The 23,907-nt window shown below is 53.4% G+C and overlaps 2 protein-coding genes across 2 annotated transcripts in view; one reads left to right on the forward strand and one right to left on the reverse strand.

Annotated features, from left to right (window-relative positions):
• The window catches only part of SIGLEC1 (sialic acid binding Ig like lectin 1), a 33,079-nt gene extending 22,331 nt beyond the window's left edge, over positions 1 to 10,748 (forward strand). Inside the window, exons 13-21 of the mRNA XM_063310442.1 lie at positions 141 to 392; positions 1,170 to 1,475; positions 2,379 to 2,630; positions 3,841 to 4,143; positions 4,720 to 4,974; positions 5,770 to 6,072; positions 6,776 to 6,884; positions 7,391 to 7,478; positions 8,831 to 10,748. Of these exons, the coding sequence (XP_063166512.1) occupies positions 141 to 392; positions 1,170 to 1,475; positions 2,379 to 2,630; positions 3,841 to 4,143; positions 4,720 to 4,974; positions 5,770 to 6,072; positions 6,776 to 6,884; positions 7,391 to 7,478; positions 8,831 to 8,941 (1,979 nt within the window). The 3' untranslated portion in view covers positions 8,942 to 10,748. The remainder of the gene's footprint in view (positions 1 to 140; positions 393 to 1,169; positions 1,476 to 2,378; positions 2,631 to 3,840; positions 4,144 to 4,719; positions 4,975 to 5,769; positions 6,073 to 6,775; positions 6,885 to 7,390; positions 7,479 to 8,830) is intronic.
• Positions 10,749 to 19,547: 8,799 nt separating this feature from the next.
• Positions 19,548 to 20,935, reverse strand: LOC134502416 (collagen alpha-1(I) chain-like). The gene is made up of 3 exons (XM_063310757.1): positions 20,787 to 20,935; positions 20,446 to 20,693; positions 19,548 to 20,302 (listed from the first exon to the last, which is right to left on the reverse strand). Exons 1-3 carry the CDS (start codon positions 20,933 to 20,935, stop codon positions 19,548 to 19,550), a joined length of 1,152 nt encoding a protein of 383 aa, XP_063166827.1.
• Positions 20,936 to 23,907: the final 2,972 nt, after the last annotated feature.

Here is a 23,907-nt window from a genome sequence, read left to right on the forward strand (position 1 = left end):
CCAAACTTTTCAGGGAGGGGGTTGCTTGGGAGCTCTTCACCACTCAGTAACCCTGAATGTGAATCCAGAGGCATTCCAGAAAAGCTTCACTTGCTTGATGTGCCCATAACAGGCCTCTGTTTTTCCTCTGTCCCTTCCAGCCGCACGGCTATGGATTTCTCCTCCAGACGTCCTTGAAGGGAACTCAGTCAACCTGACCTGTGCGGTTGACACTGACGCTGTTGGTGAGATGCACTACACCTGGTTTAAGAACAACGAGTGGTACGCGGAAGGCTTGTCCAAGACTCTGCTCCTCCACCAGGCCACAGCGGCAGATGCCGGGGCCTACTACTGCACCGTCAAGACCCGGGAAAGGATGCGGAACTCGTCCTTAAGCACCTTGAACATCCTCTGTAGGTCCTGGGTGGCTAGTTTTGAAAAAGACGGTTTTGTACAATCTGCTTCCCTACACCAGGTTGCCCCTGAGTTTCGTTTCCTTGGGCTGAGAGAGCTGCGGGAGAAGTGGTGTCCCTTTCACAATGCTGTACCTGCTTTGTCTACAAAGGGCTCCAGGGGAAGCAAGGAGGCCGACCAAGCGAGGAACTCTGGCCTGGCCCTCCACAACATCGTCCCTCCAGGATGTGCTGCAGCCACAACTGCTCAGCCTTCCCAGCCAACAGGGTGTAGCCAGGGATGATGATGGGCATTGTCATTTTAAACTTCTCTAGTTGGCTAAAGTCTGGGCTATTTGTTTTTAAAATAACTAGATTCTGGATTTCCAGCTTTCAATAGTGGGCAAGCTGAGGTCACTATGGAAAGCCTAAGGCCTCCATTTGGAATAAGGTCCCTTCTCCTAAGCAAACATGAAGGGTTCCTCCCTCTCCTCCAGTCTGCGCCAAGGCCACCACTGTGTGGTATCTGCTGGCCACCCGTGTGGTGTTCCGTGCAACTTCATTTCTGGGCATGAGTCAAGAAACATGACATGCGAGGGTCTGTACATGTCATACTATATGCCTCCTGAAGTCGGTGGCTGCCCCATCACTGGAGGTTTTTGAGAAATGATTGGGTAGCCATTGTTCAGGATGGCCTGAGGGTTCCTGCTCTGGGCAGGTCCAAGGTCCCTTCCAGCCCTGGAGTCTATGCTTCTATGACGTACCTACAGTCTAATCTCTCTCCTCTTCTTCTGGAAGATCCTCCCAGGAATCTGCTGGTGAAGTCCTTCTTGGAGATTCAGAAAGGCAGGCTGGCCATCATCCTGTGCACCGTGGACAGTAACCCACCTTCTGTGCTCTCACTTCATCGTGCTGACCAAGTCTTGGCAGCCAGCTCCTCCCAAATCCGTGGGGTGCCGGACCTTAAGCTGGGTGCTGCTTCCTCCCCGAATTCCTTGAGGCTCGAGATCAAAGACGTCAGCCTGGAGGATGAAGGAAGCTATGAGTGCTTGGCGAGCAACACTGTTGGCAAAGCCCGTGCTTCTTTCAACTTCTCCGTGGAGAGTGAGTGGTGCTGCTCAGTCCTTGGTGGTCTGGTCTCACATCACAGCTTCTGCTCCCCACTGGGAGTCCAGAGACAGTTCATGCCCCTTTGTTCCCCACGGGGAAGACTTCAGTGGCAGGAAACATGGGCCATTCCACATATCCCATGGCAGCAGACTTGAACAGAAGAATCTGTGTCCAGACCCACCCAGTGCTCTGATCAATTAGCTCTTGCCTGTAGTAGGTTGCTGTCTTGCCAAAAGAGATCCAGAAGCCAAATGTGAGAAGAGGCCTCCATCTCCTGTTTCAAGAAATTGGGAAGAAAAGTATAATGAGATACTGACTTTTGTGCCTCTATTCTTTTCCTCCAGCCAAGAAGTTGAGCTTCTAGAGCAGGGTTTCTCAACCTGAGCGACTTTAAGATGGGTGGACTTCAACTCCCAGAATTCCCCAGCCAGCCATGGGAGTTGAAGTCCACCCATCTTAAAGTCGCTCAGGTTGAGAAATCCTGTCCTAGAGGTAGGGAGGGAGTTCAGAAGCCAGGAGGACATGGTACTTCCGATTTCCTAGCCCTAGTTTTCCTTTGCTTAATAGGAGAAAGGCCTGGTCCTGTACTTTTTCCCAGAGAAGGCTCTGGCCTGAAGGACCCCATTTCCCTAAGCAGTTACCAAGCCCTCAATTGTCCTCTTCATGTTTGGTTGCTCCTCTGCCAAAAGAGGAGGTGGTTCTCTGTAGGATACAGAGTTCCTCTTCTCCGTCAGGTGCCTGACAGGTGGGTGAAGGGGGCAAAAGGGTAGAAAGAAGGCAATCTAGAGGTGATGATTGAGGATGCTCGCTCGCTCTGTAGACTTAGCATGAGGGAGAGTAAGCTGGAGATCATCTGCCGTCGGTCCATTCAGCTTTGCTGTTATTCTTCCTGGACAGCTGTAAGGCTGGTGATCAAGCCTGTCCCAGATGTGCATGAAGGACAGCGTGCCTCCCTTATCTGTGAAGATGCTGACTCCCAAGCATCAGCCATTTACACTTGGTATAAGGATGCCAAATGGTTGGGACAAGGTTCGGCCACCTCCTTCCCACTCCAACATGTTACCCCCAGCGACACAGGATCCTACTCTTGCCAAGTTCAAGACAAGAGGGGCATCAGGACATCCCCACCCATCATTCTGCAAGTGCACTGTGAGTACCTCTTGGTCTGTGGAAGATGGGATGTCCTCTTTGGCTGCCTGGATGTCTACATGGATTGCCCACCCTGTCAGACCCATCACAGTCTGTCCTCAGCCCTGTTTCCAGCGAACTGCTGCCCTTGCTCCTGGGAAGGATGTGAGCTGCTGGCTGGAGATGATGGCAGAGAGCTTCAGCAGGTCTGGAGGACACCAGGTTCAAAAAGGGATCAGGCCCTTTTGCCAAGGGTGAACTCTGGGGATGCTGGAGGTGCTATTTTAGAGAGCCAGTTCGGTCTAGTGGTTAAGGCAGCAGGCTAGAAACCAGGAGTCCGTAAGTTCTAGTCCTGGTTTAGGCATGAAAGCCGGCTGGGTGACCTCGGGCCAGTCACTCTCTCTCAGCCCAACCCACCTCACAGGGTTGCTGTTGTGGGGAAAAGAGGAGGAAGAAGGAATATTAGGTATGTTCGGCGCCTTGAGTTATTTATAAAAATAATAAAGGCGGGATAAAAATTAAATAAATAAATTTTACACCAATGCCCTGTAATAATTGATCGGTTCCTGTGATGTCACGGATATACCCTGAGTGAATGGAGGAGGGGAGGAGGAAGCAGGGGGGCTCTTCTGGTGGCGATGAATTATTTTGGGTGGGTTTTCTTCAGCATGATGCGATAAGAATAGTTCTTTTGCTCTTCATTATATCATGCACAGTATTTGTGTGTGTGTGTGTGTGTATTGAGTTGTTATAGTTCAGTGGTTCTTGGATGAGAGTGTAGGCCACTTAGAATACGTGTTATCACTGAAGTGGCACATAAGTCTGAGAAATAAGTAAATTTAATAGTAATTGCAACCCTGACTCCATAATTTTGAAGAAGGAAGAAAGCATGGAAAAATATGGAAAGCAATAAATGATCAAGATGAAAGAGCAGCTCCAGGAGGCGGGGCAAACCACAAGCTAACCCCGCCTTCCCAGTGCTGATTGGTTCCTTTGCAGGCTCTGTCCTAAGGTATAGGGCAGATTAAGGGGGAGCTGGAAGCATTGTGGCTCTTCCAGGTTGTTAGGTTTGCACACACTTGTGAGAATCACACGAAGGACCAGAAGTGCCTCTTGTCCCAAAGGTGGTGCAGGCTTTGCAGCATCCCAGCATGCAGCAAGTGGCCACAGCCTGTTGCAGAACTGGCTTCTCCTTTTACGACTGACATGCAACATCTGGTCTTCTTCACAGATGAGCCGAAGAAGGCCACCCTCACGTCCTTCCTGGAAACTCAGTCTGGAAACCAGGCTGTCCTGCAATGTGCTGTGGAGAGCTACCCGCCCTCTGACCTCCTGCTGTACAGAGGACATGTGATTGTGGCTTCCAGCAGGACATCTGGGAACTTGCCCGGCCAACGGCACATCGTTCATGCCTCTCACAACTCCCTGAAGCTGGAGATCAAGGAGCTCCTTCTGGAGGACGAAGGGCGATACCGCTGTCTGGCTAACAACACGTACGGGGCCTCTGCATCGTCAATACTCTTCAGAATGGAGAGTGAGTGGCTCTTCTCCTTTCCCCTGCTCACTTCCTCTTTCCGGCTGGATAAGGCGGGCTTCTCCAACCCGGTGCTGTGCGCTTGGCTGGCTGGGGATGATGGGAGTGGTGGTTTAAAACTTCTGCAGAAGTCAGTGTTGGAGAAGCTGCAGTTGAGGATCCAGAGGCCAGATCCAGATGAAGTGAACTGCCTATGGCCCCTTCGAAATCAATAAGGCAAGATGGGGTTGACTTTCCATGGGAAATGTCTTCGGCAAGCCGAACCTGGTTCCAGCCCACAACTTGGCTGCATTCACACAGTTTCTGAATTAATGCATGTTCTACTTTCCAGAACAGACTGAATGAAGATCTCACCAAACGGGCTGGGTTGCACAACACCCCAAACCACCCCAAAACTAACCCAGGTTAACATTAGCTCGGCTTAGCAGATTTCTACCGACTTAGTTAAGCGGGTCGTGGGAACCCAGCCAACTTGCCACAGGGAAGGGGGAAGGTGCAGGAGGGATAAAGTGAGGAGGAACAGGACAGCAAGGAGGCTGGGTTATTCAGTTCTGTTTTTGCTCTTTTCCGCCTCAGATGCAAGAATCATCACTGACCCATCACCGGACGTTCATGAAGGCACTATGGCCAACCTGACCTGTGTGATTGCCAGCCGGGCAGCAGAGCCTATGAATTATACCTGGTACAAGAACAGCCGGTGGCTTCAGGGTGGACCCAGCCAATCCCTCCTGCTGGGCAGGGTGGACAGAGATGACACGGGTGCCTACCACTGCCAGGCAGCTGGAAGAACAGGCAGTGTGACCTCCGCCTCTGTCCTTCTGAACGTGCTCTGTGAGTGTTGCGTCTCTAAGATCTTGGGTGCAAGCTTGCCTCAGCCGCAGCGTGAGGAGCAACCCCGGCAGGCAGGATGCCAAAGGCTCCACCTAATCTGGCCCCCTGGAGGTGATGGACTCACATTCCATGGACCCAAGGCCAGGAGAGGATCTGTGGTCCTCCCCGTGCTGCTGGACTCCCAGCATGAGCTAGGCTGTTGATACTGCCAGGGGTCCACCAGGCCACTTTCCCTCGGGGCTCTGACAGGCAGTTCTGCCAAAATGAGGTCCCCCTCCGGTCCATCCCTCTTCCCAACTGGGTGGAGCCACATCTGGTCCCATCCCTCCCTTTGTCCAAATAAAGCAGAAAGGGGGAGGGGCTTAACCTGTGCCCTGCTTGCCCTTTCTCTGCTTCAGCAGGAGCTCCCTCCCGGTAGGAGCCCGAAGACCAATAAGCATCGGCGTTCTAGCTCTCCAGTCAAAGGGTGGAGTTGCAGTTTGGAGTGAGAAATGATAGGTGGGAAAGGAGCTTTTTAAGACCCTGCAATTTCTTGGAACCAAAGAAAACAGCACGCTTTCCAGGGGTGTCCACAGGATGGCAGCAGCTGCCACATTGATTTTGTTTTTACAACCCCCCCACCCCCATCCCTGAAAGTGGGACTTCATCACACTCACAGAGGTACAATCTCATCTCCTTAGTTGGCACCTGGTTCTTGATGAATCTCTTTGCTTTTGATCTGCTTCCATTGGCTCATGGCAAAGGACCACCATGGGCAGATCCAGCAAGGAAGTTCTGATGTTCTTGTTCATGTAGATGCACCGGAACGCCCCTCCTTAAGTGCCTACCTGGACAATCAGAATGGGAAGTTGGCTATCATCACCTGCAGAGTGAACAGCCACCCACCTTCCAGGCTGGCCTTGTACAAAGGAGGCCAACTCCTGGCTGACACCAAGAGCTTTTTCTCACCAGCTGGTCAGCGTTTCCTCACCTTCCCCTCCCATAACAGCCTGAGACTGGAGATTCGAGATATCACTGCACAGGATTCAGGGCATTTTGTGTGTCAAGCTCACAACCCATTTGGCAACACAACTGGCAGCATTGCCTTCAATGCAGAATGTGAGTAGAATCCCTGGGGAGACAGCATGGAGATAAGTGGGGCTTCACAGCTGGAGATGTACTGTGGGTTGGTCTTCTCCAACTTGGCACCTTTCGGATATGCTAGACTTCAGCTTCTAGAATCCCTAGCTGTGGCCTACACCGGTGAATGCCAAGAAGGAAGGAAGGAGCCTGTAGTCCTTGAACTAAAACCCCAGCATCTTCATTGGTGTGGCCAAGAATGAAGAAGAATGTTGGGAGTTGTAATATAATAACATTTGAAGGCCACGGGCTCCTCGTCTCTCTCCCTAAAGCAAGAATGGGACACACAGGAACTCTGAAAGCTGCAGTCCCAGTGCATCTGGGGGCAGCAGGATAGTTCCAGGCCCTGGACCATCCTGGCAAGAGGTTATCCATCTAATTAGACTCAAGATGAAAGATAGCCAGGTTTTCCCCACCTCACAGATCTGTTGCGAGTGCAGATTTGGTCACCTAAAGCAATTTCAAGACCTGGGGAATTCTGAGAGTTGAAGTCCACCCATCTCAAAGTTGCTGAGGTTGAGAAACACTGAGTCAGCTGGGCCACTGACTGCCCCGTCTGGGCTGAAGGGCATCTGGAATATGCCAAGGGGTAGAAGGGAGATGTCATGCGTAGTAAGTTCCTCCTCGTATTTGCATTCAAGGGCTGGAAAGACACCGCACCTCCCCTTCTCTTTCCCTGCAGTGCTCTCTGACCTGAACCTCTTCAAGATCCTGGCGGGGATATCCACTGCCTTGGTCTGCATAGCTGCTCTTTGCGGCCTGGCCTCCGCAGTGCAAAAGAACTACTCCCGGTGAGACTCGGCCAGGATTCATTGAGAGGTCCACCCCTGTCTGGGGCAGGGTTCTCTCCCAAGCTCTCCTTCAGGCTGACGGTCATTTTCACTACACACACAGCGCACCTTGGGCATTCTCCATCCTGGATGGTGGTTCCCAAAAGGCTAGGAAACCTGTACCTACGGAAGCTGCTCTCCTCATCCACTTCTGCTGCTCTTTGAAAGCCTTTGTGGAGAGCTGCAACATTTCTGTGAACCTTCCCCAAGCAGCTGAAGCAGGGATATGTGGGAGCATGCAAGATGCTGGAATGTTTGGTACCAATTGGCAGGTGCTCCTGTGCGGAGGCTCCCTTTGAGGGCCTCTAAGGACTCTGCTTGGCCACTGCGGCAACAGATACTGGACTAGCTGAGCTGGTGGCCTATCTGTCCTTAGGGCCCTTCCACTCTAGCAGGATGAAACCACCTCAGCTGGTAACAGGATGACAGCCAACGGCACAATCTTACCACTTTCCTTTATTTTCCAGGATACACAAAGAGTGGATAGCGTGGAAGCATGAGAAAAGCAACAAGGAAGAAGTGGGGCAGGCTGAAAACAAAGAAGATGCGATCCAGGTTTGTCTCACTGCTGTTGCGAAATCCTGCTTACAGCTTGGATCCTTGATCAGGAAGAACTGCAAGACCAATGAAGTGTTTCAGAAAGAGGGGAAGGCCATTCAGAGGAAAGTTGGCCACACTTTATGGAGGCCAGACGTTTAGTTTCTCCCAGCCTATTCAGGGCAACATGGTTAGCAGCCAAGAGCCAAGGATTGCAGGAGATGTGATCCAACATCACTGGAGCATAATGGGCTGGGGAAATTTTAGGCACCCACAGTCACTGTTTCGGCCTGGTGATCTTGACTGAACAAAGCACAGCCTCTCTGAAAAGGCTGGCAGTTCATCTGGCCGTGAGAAGGCAAAAATATGAGATACCCAAAGGAGGAGCTGGGTGGCCTTCTACATCCATCCATCCATAAGCCGCTGCCTTGGGCCAGCTAGGTGTCCCTGGATGTTCAAAACCAGGGAATGGTGGCCAAGGTGTCCCAGGTATCAGGTTGCCTCTGAATCTGAAGATCTTCTGGTTCAAATTATCGGGTATCCACAGAAGGTCTACAATTGTCAGAGGAATCAAAGGCTTGAGGGGCCATGAGGGTCAAGACAAAGCATCCAATTCCACCTCAGATTGCAGGCTGGGAAAGGTACCTCTGGACTTGAGACTGGGGAGCCTCTCCATCAACAGTCTGGAAGGGGCAACAGCTGCCTTCCCATGCTCAGCGTCCAGGGGTATCCAGAGAATGTCTTCAAAAGAGCCAAGGTGGTGGCCACAACGATGCAATCAAAGCTCTCTCCATTTTTTAGGTGTGCAAACAGCCCTGGCAGCTTCACTGCTTTCCTACAGCAAAAGCTGTACCCGAGCAACACCTGCAATCCACAGGCAGAGCCCTCTTCTCTCTGTTGGGTTGTTCAGAAGTTGTAAAACACCCAGTTAGACCGATGTTCAAGAAATAGTAATGATGCAGCGAGAGGCAGTCTTTTCCATTCCCACTTAGTCTTGTTCTAGATCGACGCTGAAAGCATGTGCCACCTTCAAAAACAGCCCCCCCCCATCAAAAATGTGCCCGGCTTACCCTGCTTTGGAAGTGCCCACCCCTCCTTGCCTCTTCATGGATCCCTGTTCTGACTAGCAACGAGCTATGATGTGAGCAGATGTCCACCCATACCTCGTATCAGGCTGCTTTGAGTCTGCCTAAGAACAGGGGAGAACAGCAACTGCCCTTGCAGTAAGGCCAGGACAGGAGTTCACGCACAGGCGTGACAATGGCTGGCTCCCTCTCCTGGGGCCTGCTTGAGCATCAGAAGAGCTGGCTTCAGCTTGGCCAGGTCCTGGAGGTTCGCCCTCTGACTCCGTTCCTTGGATCTTTCCACAGCTGAATGAAGACAGCCCCGAAACTCCTCCCACTGGACGACTCTGCCTCTCCTACAGAAGGCTGCCCCCAAAAGTGACTCCACCTGAGCCCAGCTGTACGAGCATCTTGTGAACTTCGGGTGTGCAAGTGGCCCGAAGCCTGTGCTGATCAGGCCGGACAAGGAGGAAGACTGTCTGTCTGAAGGGAGCTATTCCAGATCTTGAGTTAATCCCTGCCCAAACACTCCCTTCGTCTCCCTCTTCAGCACACAGGGTTGGCCAGGCCCAACAATCTTCACTCGTGCAAAATGTTCAGATCCAAATTCAACCATTTTCTTTTTTGAAAAACGGAGACTATTTGGCCTTTTGCGCTGCCCCTTCCTTCCTCTTGGGATGCCGGTTCTGAGTCTGTAGCTTCTTTTCCGCCCAGCCTTTCAGCCTGTCTCTCAAAGAGGCAGAGAAGTGGATGCATGGAGGGATGTGCGCAGATGCGCATGGTGCTGAGCCTCCCCCTGTCCCCTCCTCTATCTGCCCTTGGGCACTGCTGCTGTCCACTGGCCGGGTTGCGTCTGTCTGTTCATCTCCCTGCGCAGTCTGTCGAGGCTTTACACTGCAAAACAGCTGATTGTCTTAGTTCCAGCTTCACTGATCTCTATGCACCGTCAACTGCCCTTTCCCACTGCCAGCCCTCCAACCCAACATTCCCCTAGCAACAGGGGATTCCCCCCCGCCCCCGCCATGTCCTGACTCACAGCATCCATGTCACTGTCACTGATCCCATCACAGGTCAAATAAGTCCCTGTCCTGATGTGTCTCACTGCCACCCTCAGAAGAAGCACCAACATCCAGACTCACTCTACCATGTTACTTTGCCATCGCTTCTTTCCTTCTCCAGGATCTTCAGTCATCTACTGCTGGGTATTTGGCATCTCAGACCGAGAGAAACCGTTTTGCCTACGTCGCAGGAGGAGAACCGTGAGAGTCTGTGGTAGCCAAAAATCAGGAGGAGCCTGGTAGCACTTTTTTAGACTAACAGATTCTATCAGGAGGCAGAAGCGTTCACAAGCTTGCTTGCTTAGTGTGAAAAAGTGCTACCAGGCGTTTTGCTGACAGTCGTCCTCAGATTCTTGGCCAGGCGTTGCACAGTCGCAACTATGGCTGTGTCATTAGAGGTGATGGTCTGTGCACTTTGTGCTCAGTGGCACCCAAGGGAAAGGGGCTAGAATCTTGCACAGGGCCGTAACGCTCACCCTTTGGCATGATTTTGGCAGACGGCCTGTCCGTAGACCTCATGTCATTGCAGGAAAGTATGGAAGTGGGAGGCAGTATTGTTAGCAGATTGCTCGGAAAGCCTTTGGCCCAGGAGAGATCAGAAAAGTCACACACCAGGCATTTCTATAAAAATAATTTTATCTACAGAAAGCAAAGGTATTTACAGGCTCTCAGTGAGAGCTGCTTAACTCTACATGCCTACACAGAAGGGAAACTGAAACTAAAACAAGTCCAGGCAAGTTCTTCTCCCCAGGTGCAAAAATTAACATCTGAAAAGAGGACAATTAAATTCAACCTCTTCACCTGGCCAAAATGATTAGTTACCATAGTAACTTTAATCTGTAGTAGAAAACATATTAACAAGTATCACACTTCAAATATGTTTAAAGACAAATTTCATGCTGGGCAAAGTTAGGAAAAGTATTAAAAATAACACTCCCCACACTGTAATGCCCTTATATAAATGTATTGTACATCTGTATCTGGAATACTGTATATAAGTTGAGTCTCCACATTTGGGAAAGGATATAATAATGCTGGAAAGGGGCAGAAGGGGGCAATCAAAATGATCAGGTTGCAGGCTTAAGAGTCTTTGGAAATGGAGCGGCTTATAAGCTAAAGTAATAAAAATCAAAATTAGAAGTAAATAAGTCACACCCTTCCATGTGAAAAGTATTTGGAGTTCTTGGCTTGAAAGTCCAGGAAGCCTCTCCTGATGGTGGGAATTATGTCCTGTATGAATGGAAAAGCCCATAATATTGGGGGGTAGCCTAGGATCCGAAATGAAGTTGCTATGAGAAGAATGATCCCAATCCTGGGGTTGAAGTTGCAGTCTGTTCCTCCTCTTGGGTCTCAGCACAAGCAACATCCAGCCGATCTTGTCTGAAGTTGGAAGCTAAATGGAGTCAGGACTGGTTAGAACGTGGATGGGAGACTAGCAGGAAATTCCAGGGTTGTGAGATTTGAGGGGGGGGAAAAAAAACCCAAATCCTTGAAGGAGGGAGGCAGTTGCAAACCACTTTCATATTGTCACCTGAAAATTGTGCAAATGCATGCATGAAATCAATGTGAAGTTCAATGTGAAAGAGACTTTATTTACCAAATTCATGGGCTGCTCCACTCTTCACGATGCTTCACTTTTAGTCTGCCTCTCCTTGGAGAGGAAGGGACAGCTCAGAGGACAAGGGCCTTAGGGGCTAAGGACCGCATCCGACTCATGGAGCTTGCAATGCTAAGCTACTCTGATAAAGCAGTCTTCTTCAGCCTGGTGCCCTCCAGAGGCACTCAGTGGCAGCTTCCGGGATTCCAACTTGACCTGGCCCTGTAGGCTGGCGTATCAGGAGCACACCAAGCTGGGGGAGGTGGTCATAAATCAACAGCTTGCACCATATCCCGCCATAGTCAATGCAGGTTTCTTCATGGAGGGGATGCATTCCACTGTTGCAGTGGCAACACATCAGCCCCAACATAATGTAACATTTTCCAGGAGGTTCCAGCTAGGACTTTTTTTTTCTTTTTTTTTTTTGAGCCTTTGGGTCAGCATTGGCTCCTGGCCTGGACACATTCCCACAGTTTTCTTGGCAATTTTTGGCCCAAAATCCCCCAGCTGGCTTTGTGTCTAAGGCAGAACTAGAATTCACAGTTTAACCACCAAACTGGCTCTTGGAGCAAAACTAGATGGCCCTTTTTATGGTAGTAGGAAGCCGGGCTCCAATGGTCATTCCCTGCATCAGCCTCAAGGTTCAGCAAGAGTCGCCCTTCAATCAATTCAGTCCCCGTTCCTGCCTCCTCTCCCTTTTCTACATCTTTAGATCATCCCCACGGGTCTTCCTTAACAATGGCTTAGTATCCATAACTTAATTCATTGTCTGTGTATATATGCAGTATATAGGATTTCCAAATCAATAAGAAAAAAGAATGTGCTGCATTTCTAGTCAGAGGCATGCCAAGCTTTCCTTTTCCAATAGGAATATGAAGCGTGGAGACTATTATAAGGAAAGGCCACCACTGGGTGATACTGCTAAGAGTTTTCTTGCCAGAAATCCCAGGCAGTATCCTCTGCTTTTCCAGGAAGGCCTGGGGGAGACCTCTGGCTGAAATCCAAATCTGGAATTTTAGCTTAAATGGTTTGGGCCATTTGCGTACATTATGAACATAAGCAACCATTCATTTAACTCTGGTTCTTTCAATGGTCTAATCTTGGAGGGATGCCCTCGGGGTGGTCTCCAAACAGGACAAAGAAACGGGTGAGACCACACTGAAACCTAAAATGGATCTACTTTCATTGATATTAAAATGTGGTTCACATTAAATGAACCACAAATAGTGGGGATCCATCTTAGTTATTTAATATTGGCTCTCAGTCACATTTTAAAAAATTGACGGGAGCATTTCTTGGAGCAACACATAATGTTTTGGGGAAGGAAATGTGGCCCTGGATCTTCAGTTGGCGGGTTCTTGGTTTAATCTATATACACCTCACCATTTATTTATTTATTTATTAAATTTAGCCACCGCCCATCTCCCCCCAAAGTGGGGACTCTGGGCAACAAAGATAAAAACATGAAAATACTCTTACTAAATATAAATACAAATATGACATAAACATAAATATAATATAAAATCCAGATGACGGTAGCAGTTGGAATATAATTTATGTGTATCTAAAGGGGCCATTTAAGGCGCTAACCATCTCCAGGGGTGATCATTCCCCTTCCTGCCGCAAGCGAGGTGGCAGAACCAGGTCTTCAATTCTTTTCAGAAGGCCACAAAAGATGGAATCTCTCTTATCTCTGGAGAAAGAGTGTTCCAGAGGGCTGGTGCCAGTGCAGAGAAGGCCCATTTCCTGGACCCCGCCAGGTGGAATCCTCTTACAGACGGGGTCCGTAACATGCCCTCTCTGCATGATCACGTGGGATGGGTTGATGCAATGGGGATGAGACGGTCCCTCAGGTACCCTGGACCCATGCCATGAAGGGCTTTAGAGGTGATAACCAACACCTTGAATTGCACCCAGAAGCAGACTGGCACCCAATGCAGCTCACGCAGCAGTGGTGTTACATGTGCCCTTCTGGGGGCACCAAAAACAGCTCACACAGCTGCATTCTGGACCAGCTGAAGCTTCCAGATACTCTTCAAGGGTAGCCCCATGTAGAACGCATTGCAGTAGTCTATATGGGAGATGACCAGGGCACGAGTGACTGTCCGGAGGGCTTCTCGGTCCAGGAAAGGTGTAACTGATGCACAACTCGAGTAAAACCCTCACAAGGACTACTAACGATATCACTCTATAAAACCTCAGAAACAAAGCTGGCAAATTCATGATTCAAACAGGAATAAACAACCTAAGATACCAAGTTTATTTATTGATTTATTGATTATTTAATTTATTTCCATAGCCATCCCAGCTCATAGCAATGACTATCAGTAAAAAAAAATGGGGGAAGGAAGGAAGGAAGAGAGGGGAGAGGGGAGAGGGGAGGGGAGGGGAGGGGAGAGAGGAGAGGGAACGGAGGAAGTGAGGAGAGGAGAGGAGAGGAGAGGAGGGGAGGAAGGAAGGAAGGGGAGGGGAGGGGGAGGGGAGAGAGGAGAGGGAACGGAGGAAGTGAGGAGAGGAGGGGAGGAAGGAAGGAAGGAAGGAGAGGAAGGAAGGAAGTGAAGGGAGTTGAAACCTTTAAAAAAGTGGATCGTTGTTTCTGCTTTCATTTTAAGAAAGGCAAATATAAGCCAGACAAGGAAAATCACCCCAAAGGCTTCTTAGCACTGCAGCCACGGCGGCTGTAGAAGAAATGCAGAGTATCTACTCATTTAACCTCGGGAGAGAAACAAGGGCTGCTGAAACTGGACTGAACACCGCTTCTCAGACTCAGTTTCCCCACGGACCCCCGCCCCGCCCCTTTCGGGCTAATGTGCACAAGCCAATTGAGAAGGAAACCCCAAAGCCATAGGCAGGTGGCGCTGTTGGTCCCCTAACTGTTGAATGGCCGCTCCCATCACTCCCAAGATGGCAGAGGATGATGGGAGCTGTTACCTCAAACATCTGAAGAAGGGCAGGTTGGGGAACGGTGGCCTTTGAGGATCCTTGGACTGGGTGTGAGCTCCACCAGGTATCTGACACTATTTAATGTCAAATGTTATGTTACTTCAGCCAGGGCGATGGGAGGGAAGGAGTGGGTGGCCAATCTCGACCCCAATGTTGCTGCATGTTGCAGAAATGAATATTCGATTTAGCATAAGGCAGTATTTCTCAGCCTCAGCCACTTTAAGATGGGCGGACTTCAACTCCCAGAATTCTGGGCGTTGAAGTCCACCCATCTTAAAGTGGCTGAGGCTGAGAAGCCCTGGCATAAAGTATATTAGGCATCTGAAAGGCAGTGTTTTTAAGCCTGGTTGCCAACACCTCCAGTTTGAAGGGCTGTGAAACCATGATTCCAGTGCTGTAGGTCCAGGAATACCCCCCCCCCTCCTCCTCCTCACAGCCTTGGGATTATTTCCCAGCGAAATTGAAAATCAGGAGTCTGCTGGCATTTTCTCAGACTAAGAACTTTTTTAAGCCACACACTTGTGTGAGGTGACAGTCAGAAAGGGTGCTCCCAGGCTCCTCCTGGTTTTTGGCCGCCATAGATTAACCCAGCTCTGCTCTTCCAATGCCTACAGATAAAATTGGCCTCCCATCCAGTTTCTAACCAGGTCTGAGCTGCTTAAACTCCAAAAAGAAAGAGAATCAGTTATTTGCTGGCCCTGCTAATGCTTCAAAGCCAACTTCCGGAAGGTCGTGGTATCCTTTGCCCCCCAAGGACATGCGCTCAAGAAAAAAAAAGTCCAAAGGAATGGGGGGGGGGCTCCACTTTTGGTCTGCCTCTCAAGACCTAGAGACGAGCTTCAGATGTGTCTTCCATATATTTTGGGTCATAAACTTCATCCTTGCTTGGTTGTACAATGCATCTTGGAGGGCAGAAAATTGGGGAATGCTGATGATGGTGATGCACCATCCGGTTGGCGTCAGCTCCTAGCGATCACACAGATGGACCTTCACCATGAAGATCTGTCCCCAGCCTGGTCCTTCAGCAATTCCAAGGGTGTCCCCATCATCGCCACGCAGTGACTAAATCCACCCCCCTCGCTGCTGGTCGTCCTCCTCTTCCCTCTCCTTCCACCCTTCCCAGCATCAGAGCCTCCTCCAGAGAGCTGGGCCTTCGCATAGTGTGTCCGAAGTAGGACGATTTGAGCCGGGTCGTTTGTGCCGCGAACGAGAACTCTGCTTGATTGGTTTGGCGATCCGTCGTTTTGTGTTCTGGGCGTCTTCTCCAGCAGCGAAGTTCGAAGGCACCAATTCTCCTCCTCTCCTGCTTCTTCAGAGTCCAACTTCCCCTTCCACAGAGTGTCACGGGGATCGGGCTGGTGAGGTTTCCTGAGGACTAGCAGCCCCACTGCCTCTGCAAAGAAACACGCACGAGGAAGAGCGCGGGCGGGGGAGAGAGAAAACCGCCAACACACCCCAGCGGCTAGTTGACGTTTTTCTTCCGCGGGGAGGGGGAAGAGAGGGCGCCATTCCTTGCTGTTCCGCCGATTTCTCCGCGGGGGCGGGTTGCGGTTCTCTTGATCGAGCCTCGTGAAGGTATCGGGCGAGTCCCGGCTCTGGGGTCGCGTCTTCTCTCTCCCCCTTCCGAGAGGCTTCGCCCGCGGATCTCGGTCTCAGGGTCGCCGTTACCGAAAGGGCCGCCGGCGGGGCTGCGGCTGAGCGGGCCAACCGCGGTTTTCCTGGCCGAGAGAGCTCCTCCTGGCCCTGTGGAGGGGACGTCGCTCGCGGAAGCCATTTGGCAACCGGGGAGTGGGAAAGGATTCCCGAGGGGATCTAGCGCCCCCCCCCGGGGCCTCCCTCCCTGCCAGCCCCCACCCCGCCCAAGGCCTGGCCGAAAAATATGAAGAAGGGTAACCGGGGGTGGATTCGGCGGGGAAGGCCCTTGCAATCCAGGGCTCAGGGAAATTATTATTATTATTATTATTATTATTATTATTATTATTATTATTATTATTATTATTATTATGGTGGGTCGCACAGTCAGTCAGATGTTTAGACTGGATTTGGCATTTTGTCTATTATTATTATTATTATTCCCCCGACCCCACTTTTTCAAAAAAGGCAGTTTCCTTCGAATCTTCTTCGTCTCCCGATGGCTGTGGCTGCGTGGACACACCTCCTCTGTCCGCAACTGGGGAGTGACGTCAGACTCGGCACGACGTCATCACACAAATGACGGGGATCGCGCGGTTGGCGTCGCTTTCGCGGCAATTGTGAGTTCCGCCAGAGATTATGGTGGGTCTGGCCTCTTCCCGAGAAGGCCAGTTCCGCTGCAAGCTAGCACCTTAGAGGGGAGACCTTGCGGGTAGACTTGCGATGTCAGGGAGGATCATCTCCATCCCGGTTTTCGTTGTTACGTTTTGCCGCTGAGAGAACAGTCCTGCAAAAGGCGGGCAGGGTGCCGGGGTTTGGATTGGGCGCAGTTCCCCGTGTGCGCGCGTGCGCATGTGTGTTCAGGCGCAGTGGAAACGGATCTCATCTGGATAGGGGGCCTTTTACACCCAGAATATACTGTAGCTCCTTGTTGGTCGTCCCCGCCCTCTGCGTCCTTCTCGAGGAGTAAATGGTCGCAAAGCAATGTCGCCCGGCCCTACTTCGGACCACCCCCACCCCCTTTTAAAAATAGCCTTTTTGTCCAATGCCAGCGGAACTTCCCAGGCGGTCACCCCACCCGGACTACACCTCCCATCGCCTCCAGTCAGCTGGGCTGAAAGGAGGGGCGCACCGGGGCTCTAAGCGAAAGGCTTCGTTAATTCGCTTTTCGACCTGCCGCACAATAATCAGGAGGCCCATCATCCGCTTCCGAAGGACGAAGTTCGAAGACGAAGGTTGAACAGAAACCGAGATTCATAGCTGTGGTAAGAATGAAGAAATTCCGGGCCAGCACCTTGTCACAATAACACACACACACACACACACACACAGCAGTTGCGACGGCGAAAGGCTTCTCTCACACCAAGGAATGAAGCGGCTCCGCTGCGGATCTTCCAACAAGGACCGGGAGTTTAGCCCTAGGATGGCGGCTTGGATGTGACAGCCGTCCCCCGGTCCATGCTCAGCGGGGCCCGCTTTTCCGACGGGAACAACTTCCGCCAGAAACGCCAGATATAGGCAACGGGGGTGTATTTGTATAAATACACACCTCATGTGTATTCTGCGTTTCTAACGGAAGTACTTCCAATCGGAAAAGCGAAAGAGAGAGAGAGAGAGAGGGAAGGGAGGAAAGAGAGAGGGAGGGAGGGAGGGACAGAGAGAATCTAATGTTAGCAGAGGGCCGCGGTTTGCCTGCTGGGCAAAATATCTCCCCCTCCCCATTCCATGTGATTCTGATCCACGCGTACAGTACCGGTTTTCTTTTTACTTTCCCTGGAATTTAAAAAGACTGTTCCCTCCCTCCGTTTCCCTCCCCGTCCTGGGGAACAGCTTCTGCTGGGAGTTCAGGCTAGACCGCTGCTCCAGGCGGCCTTCGTCCACGACCGGCCCAGGCAATGGAGCCCCGGCCACTGGAGACCACCGCCCGAGGAGGAGGAGGAGGCCTCCCCGAAGCTTTTTGGGGATGTCGCCCGGGCGGAGAGGTGGGGAGGAGGTGCGGCGCAGCCCCTGCGTGCTCCCTTTCCATTTCCCCCTTTCCACGTGAAATTTCCTCGCATCCCTGCCTCTCCTCTACCTACGCGTTTTCACCCCTTCTCACGGACCTCGTCTAACCCGGCGATTGGGGTGAAGCAGCAGGAAAAAATCGTTCAAATGCGAGGAGGGTTTTTCTCTCCCCCCCCCCCGCCCTTCCCCCTTGGGTGTTATTATTGGGTGCTCACTCCTTATTATAACTTACAAACGTTTCCAAATGCTAATTTTCTCCGTGCTTGCTTGCACACGCACAAGCTCCACAATGTGGCCAGGACTCTACCCTCAGGGACTGTTAATTCGTGTGAACGCCCATTTCTCTCCTTCCATTCCCCACCACCAGTTTGCTGCTTTCTCCTTATTTCCACGCCCGGCTGTGTGAAGGGTTTGGCTTGGGGTCAGCCTTCTGCCTTCCCTTCCCTTTATGGCCAGGCTTAAGAATCGCTCCCGGATGCTTTCGAGAGTCCGACACGCTCGTGTGAATAGAAGACGCAGGCACAAACAGGGTGGGCAAAGAGGCGTCCGGGGAGGGGCCGGGGGCCGCAGCCTCCTTCGCTGCCGGGAAAGCCAAGAGCATTTCGGAGAGTCGGCGGCAACTACTACCGCCCAGAGGGAACGCGGGTGGAGGGAGGACAACAAAACCCATTATCCTGAGGACGCAGGGCTGCTGAAGGCCGACCAGCCAAAGGCACCGACCGCTTCAAGATCAAATCCTCCGAAGCAGCGCCGGAGCCGGTCTGACTCCGGAGCACAGAGGAAAGAAGGAAAGGGAAGGGAGCGCCTTCGGCGAGCTCCTCCGGGGCACAAGCCTGCTCCGTGGCAGGGCGGCCCTCTGGTCTAGGAAGCCGAGGCCGCGGGAAGGCCGGCTGAGGGGCCGGCGCCGAGAAGGAGGGAGGGAGGTGGCAAGGCTGGCGCGCCGGGCAGCGTCCCCCACACCCGGCCCCGTCCTCGTCCTCGTCCTCCGGCCGTGGCGCACTTTCCTCGCGGCCTCGAGGTGAAGTGAGGGCCTGGGGCTCCTTCTGCTTCAGTGCCCGGGCCTCGGGGCAGGAGGACTCCCCGGCCTCGCGGCTGCCTTGAAAGCTGAACCTTCCCGGGGTTCCTGCGCATGGGAGAGCCGCTCTCCGCTTGCTTCGAGCATCCTGAAATCTGGTCCGGGGGCAGCCCAGCCTCCCGGAGCAGGAAAAGAAGGTTCAGCTCCTTCGCCGGCTCCGGCCGGGCCCTCTTGGCGTGGGCCAGACGCCCCTGCAGATTCGCCTGTTTGCGGGTTGTCTAACATCCTGACGAACGTGTGAACTGACCTCCCCCCCACTTCACCCGCGGGGTTCTCTCAGTCTTCCCTCAACCTGGTGACCTACGGGTGTTGGGTAGGGGATTATGGGTACCGAAGCCCCATGCCTGCAGCCAGCTGGAGAGCCGCATTTCTACCCTCGGCATTCTGGGTCAGCAAGACGGATTTCAGGAAGAACAAACGCGAACTCCTGTATTTGAGCAGGAAGAGGAAAAGCCAAACAGATGAGCGAAGAATGGGGACAAGGGGTCTGGGCAGCATATTTTTGGAAGGACATTGATACGCTGGAGCAGGCCCAGAAGGGAGCAACCGAAGTGATCGGGGGTCTGGTGTTTAAATGAAAGACGTACAAACGGTGGGTTTAGCTTGAAGAGGAGGCCACGGGGAGACGCGAGGGCTGTTTTCCAGCACCTGAAGGGCTCCTGGGTAGAAGTCGGGGGTGCGCAGGGGAAGGGAGGGACTCTTCCCGGGTTTCAATCACAAGCGCTCCGAAGGGCCCGCGTTGGAATACCAGTGGAACTGGATGTCTGGGTCGGCAGGAGACCCTTTCACGCCGGGCCTGCCTCTGGCTGCGCGGGGAGAGTAATGACTTCCACGGGGCCTTCCCCCCTCCTCGTCCTCAGCCTCAGAGGCCAGGGAGCTTTCCTGCTTGCCCCTCCGTGCCCTGGAGCGACCCGCCGCGCGTTCTCTGGCCCCGGGCTGAGACCGGAGGCAGACCTTGCGCCGCCTTCTGCTTCTCGGGCCTGAAAGTGATGTTTTGCCCGCACATCTGGAAGGCACAGGCGCAGGAGGTCCGGGAAAGGGAGGCGGGGCGCTCCTGCTCCCCTGGCCTTTCTTCCCGCCCGGGGCGTCAAGGTCCTCCTTCTCCGGAACCGAAGCCTCGGCACAAAGCGACGGCTCTGCGGAAAGAGACCCGAGGACTCGCTGCTGGTGGGTGGGAGCAGTTTCCACTGGTCTCAGATCCGCCTCGCGCTCTTCCCCGCGCTGGCCGCCTTCCCGACGCGGGCAGAATGCGATTGCCCGGAGCGAGTCCCTTCGCCGACCGGGAGCCCGACCGCCTCTGTAGACCTCCGAGCCGCGGCGGCGGCGGCGGCCGGAAGAGCGGGCTGGTCTGGCAGGCCTGGTTTCGGGCTGATTAACCGGCGGAAGCGGGGCCTTTGGCAAAGCGAGACCCGAAGGGACGGCAGGAGGAGGCGGGCCCCGGCCTCGCCTCTTGGCCGCAGGTTGCGGGACTGGAGGGAAAAGAGCAAGTGGGCCAGGATGGGGCGGGATCTGTTCCTACTTTTCTTCTCTTCCCGCCACCCCCCGCCCGGCCCTTTTTTCCCTTTTATTGTTTTTAACCTTGCTTCACTTGTATGCGTAGCAGGTGATTAACCTTCTGGGCGGCCGAAGGTTGGATAGCAACCCCATTTGCCAAAGGAAGCCTCGGGGACGCTCTCCGCCTTCTTCCTCCTCTCGCCCCCAAATGCTACACCAGGCAGGACGCTTCGCCCTTCCTCCTCCGGAAGAGCTCCACGACCCGGGAGGCTCGGCAAGTCCAGCTCCCCGCCGCCACCACCACCCCAACCCCGGTTTGCTCGCTCGCTTCCAGGCTCCGGTGTTTCTCCGTTCAGCCCCACGGAGCTCCGGCCCAGAGTGCCGCCGGATAGACGCCCCCACGCACGGGAGTCCCCAGTTCCTGGGCTGCATCTCAGCGCCGTCGCTCTGCCCTTTTACCGCTCTCCGTGGGGCTCAGCCGGCTGGGAGGTTTTGGACTTGAAACGGGGCCCAGCGCCCTGGAAAGCCCACTCCTGGCCGAGCCGGTTCCGGGCCAAGAAAAACCTTTTGCAGAGTTGGAGGTGCAGATCCACTTGGGCTGGGAGCATCCCTGCAAGGACCTTTACTGGCAAGGCTCCCCTATCCACCTATATGCCTGGTGAAGCTGAGCCCCCTTGGGGCGGGGCGGACTGGGCAAGCAGAGGATCTTTCGTGGGTGCCAAAAGGTACGAAAGGGGTGGGAGCTGGCCTGCCGGCGGGCGAGAACTTGTTACATTTATATCATTTATAATTGCATTTATATTCCGCCTTTCTGTGTAGAGAAACACTTAAGCCGGCCTCCTGGCCTTGCCTTCTCCACAACGGCTTCATTTTGGCCAGCTTCGAAATAAAACAAAGGCGTTTTTGTTTTATTGTTTTATTAAATAAAACAATAAGAAACGATTTTGTTTAAATTTCTGACAACTGCTCCTTTGGCTGAAAAATGATTTTAAAAAATTGAGGAAAAGAATAAAATCCCTTCCTATAGAGGCTGTGGGCTTTCTATATTTCAGTGGAAAAAATGTGTTTCTCTCTCTCTCTCTCTCTCTCTCTCTCTCTCTCTCTCTCTCAGAAAGGCAAGAAGGTCTCGGCTTGGTTAGTCCCGGGATGGGAGACCACAAGGAAGGCTAGATTAAGAAGTCGAATAAGCATCCCAGTCCGGAAGAAGGCAACGGAAAAACCTTTTTTTTATTGCCAGAAAAAAGACCCAGAAACAAAATACAAAACAGACTGAGGTCACCAAGAGAAGCCGGCTCCAGAGAGACTGCTAACTTGAAGACGGGCAGCAAGAGAAGCTGGCAGGGAATTTTTTGCCTTTCCCCCAACCCGTACAGTTTCGAAAAACAGGAAAATAATTTCTGCCGAGCTGGCTCTCCACGCAAGTTCCCATCTCGGTAGTAATCGAGCTGGCAAGTTCGGTCCTCCTCGGGATCCCTCCGCATTTAGGGAGGCGGCTCTGAAGTAACCGACCGAAGTAGAAGAAGGTGACTTGTTCATCTCCAGCAACAAAGGCGGCTGCAAGACTACAGAGCCGTCTCTAAATTCGTGTTTCTGGGTTTTCCTTTTTTTAACCTCTTCTCAAAAGACTCCGATGGTGCCTCTGCATTTTTCCTGACTAATAAAATCTGACTCATTTTTGGATCTTTTTTCAATTTCTCCTTTCTCTTGTCTACATATGCAACAGGGCTTTTTTGGGGGGGGGGTTATCAGAGGCTTGGACACGTCAGTGGGAAGGTGGAGCGGAACATACGAATCCAGAATTCTGAGCGACTTGGGCAGAGTTTTAATGGGGAGAAGTCTGTCCCCCGTTCGGGTTTCAAGCGCGTCTGTCGGCCAGCAGCCGCCTAAAGGCAGAAATTATTCCACAGGAAAATGGGGAAGGAGGTGCTGGGCTTCCTTCCCTTCCTCAATGGTGGAAGTGGAAACTCAGTGGGGGGAAGGAGAAAACAAGCAACCAAACAACCCACGAGCCGGAGGCGCAGGGGCCCTCGGGCCAGGCTAGAGGAGCCGCGAGAGAGCGGCTTCCCTGGGTCAGAGGGGAGCGGAGGGAGGAAGGCGGTTTCCCCAAACCTTCCCAAACCAGGCAAGAGCTGCGAAAGCTGCCTGGGAGAAACGGATGACCGCCCCCCACCCCCGCACCCAGTTGGTCGGGAAATGCAGCCGGCTGCATTTATTTGGGGGTACAAAAGAGCGGGCTACTGTTGAGTCTACCTCGCACCTCGCGCCCGGCCTGGGCCTTGAGTTAAAATTTAAATAAAGCGCTCATGTTCAGATCGTGGGGTTGGGGGGTGCTTCCCTCCCGCCCCGATATTTAATGAAACAGATCTTGGGCAGAGAAAGCCAGCGTGGTGTCGTGGTTAAGGTCCTGGACTAGGAGCGGAAAATCCGGAAGAGTCTGGGAGCGCTTCTGCCTTTGAATAAACTCGGTTAATCGGAAGAGGCGCTCCCAGACTCCGGATGTTTCGACAACCAGGGACGAGCGCGATTCTCCTCCCGCAGACACTCGGCGCAGGGCAGCAGAGTTCTCCCGTCCGGCACGGAAGACGACTGGTTGTCCCCGTCTCGCGGCCCAAGAGGCAGCGCGGTACAGGGGGGAAGGTGCCGCGCTAGGAGCGGGAGACCCAGGATCGAGTCCTGGTTTAGGCGCGGAAACCAGGTGGGTGACTCTGGGCCAGCCGGTCTCTCTCCACCCGAGACTGGGCAGTCGAAAAGGGTTCGTTTCCCAACCCATGCAAGACCAGCGTGTGAACGAGGGTCCGTCCCCTCCTCGCGAAACCGATTGGTTGGCTGGGCCTGATTAGACTAAGAAGCGGCTCCAGCAGGGAAAGACGCGGGCGAAGCGGGCCGGTGGGCTCCGTGACAGCGGGGAGGCGCTCCAGGACCCTGAAGGTCGTCCCCGGCCGGCCCGGCCGTGGCATCCCTTTGCGCCGCATTTTCCCGACCCAGCCTCGCCATGGAAGGGAGGGGAGGAAAGAGCCCCCACCCTCCGTGGTTTGGAAAGAGGCTGCTCGGGCCTGGATCCCTGAGTGGCGGATAACGGCGGTGGGGGTGGGAGGACCAACGCGCTTTGCCGGGGCTGCTCCGACGGGCCCTGAATCGCGGACCGGCCACCGGGAGTGCTGTGGCTCCGAGCCGTCGGTTCTTCCAGCCCGGCGAAGCAGCGCCTGTTAGCGCGGCAGCGGCGCCACTTTTCCCCAGCGGGCGAGGCGGACGGGCTTCGGCGAAGGACCCTGGGCCAGTGGAGCCGGGCTTGGGCGCCTCCCGGCCCCTGGAAGTAACAGGGGGGACCAACGGCCACCGGTCGCCTCTTCTTCCTCGCGGGGACGGGGGAAGGTGTGCGGGAGCCGAACGGCGGCTCTTTGTTCGCCAATGAATGAATGGCCAAGGCCCCGCGAGCAGGAAATTACGTGCGGGGGTGTAGCCGCCGCCTGGCTCTGCTCCTCGCCCGCATCTCGTTTCCCGCCCCCTCCCCCAAGCTTCAGGGCGGGGGAGGCTTTCTGAGGCAAGGGCGGGCCGACCGCAAGGGGCGGGCCGCGGGCGG

Source organism: Candoia aspera, chromosome 8 (assembly GCF_035149785.1).
Source record: "Candoia aspera isolate rCanAsp1 chromosome 8, rCanAsp1.hap2, whole genome shotgun sequence".
Classification (NCBI taxonomy): Eukaryota; Metazoa; Chordata; class Lepidosauria; order Squamata; family Boidae; genus Candoia; species Candoia aspera.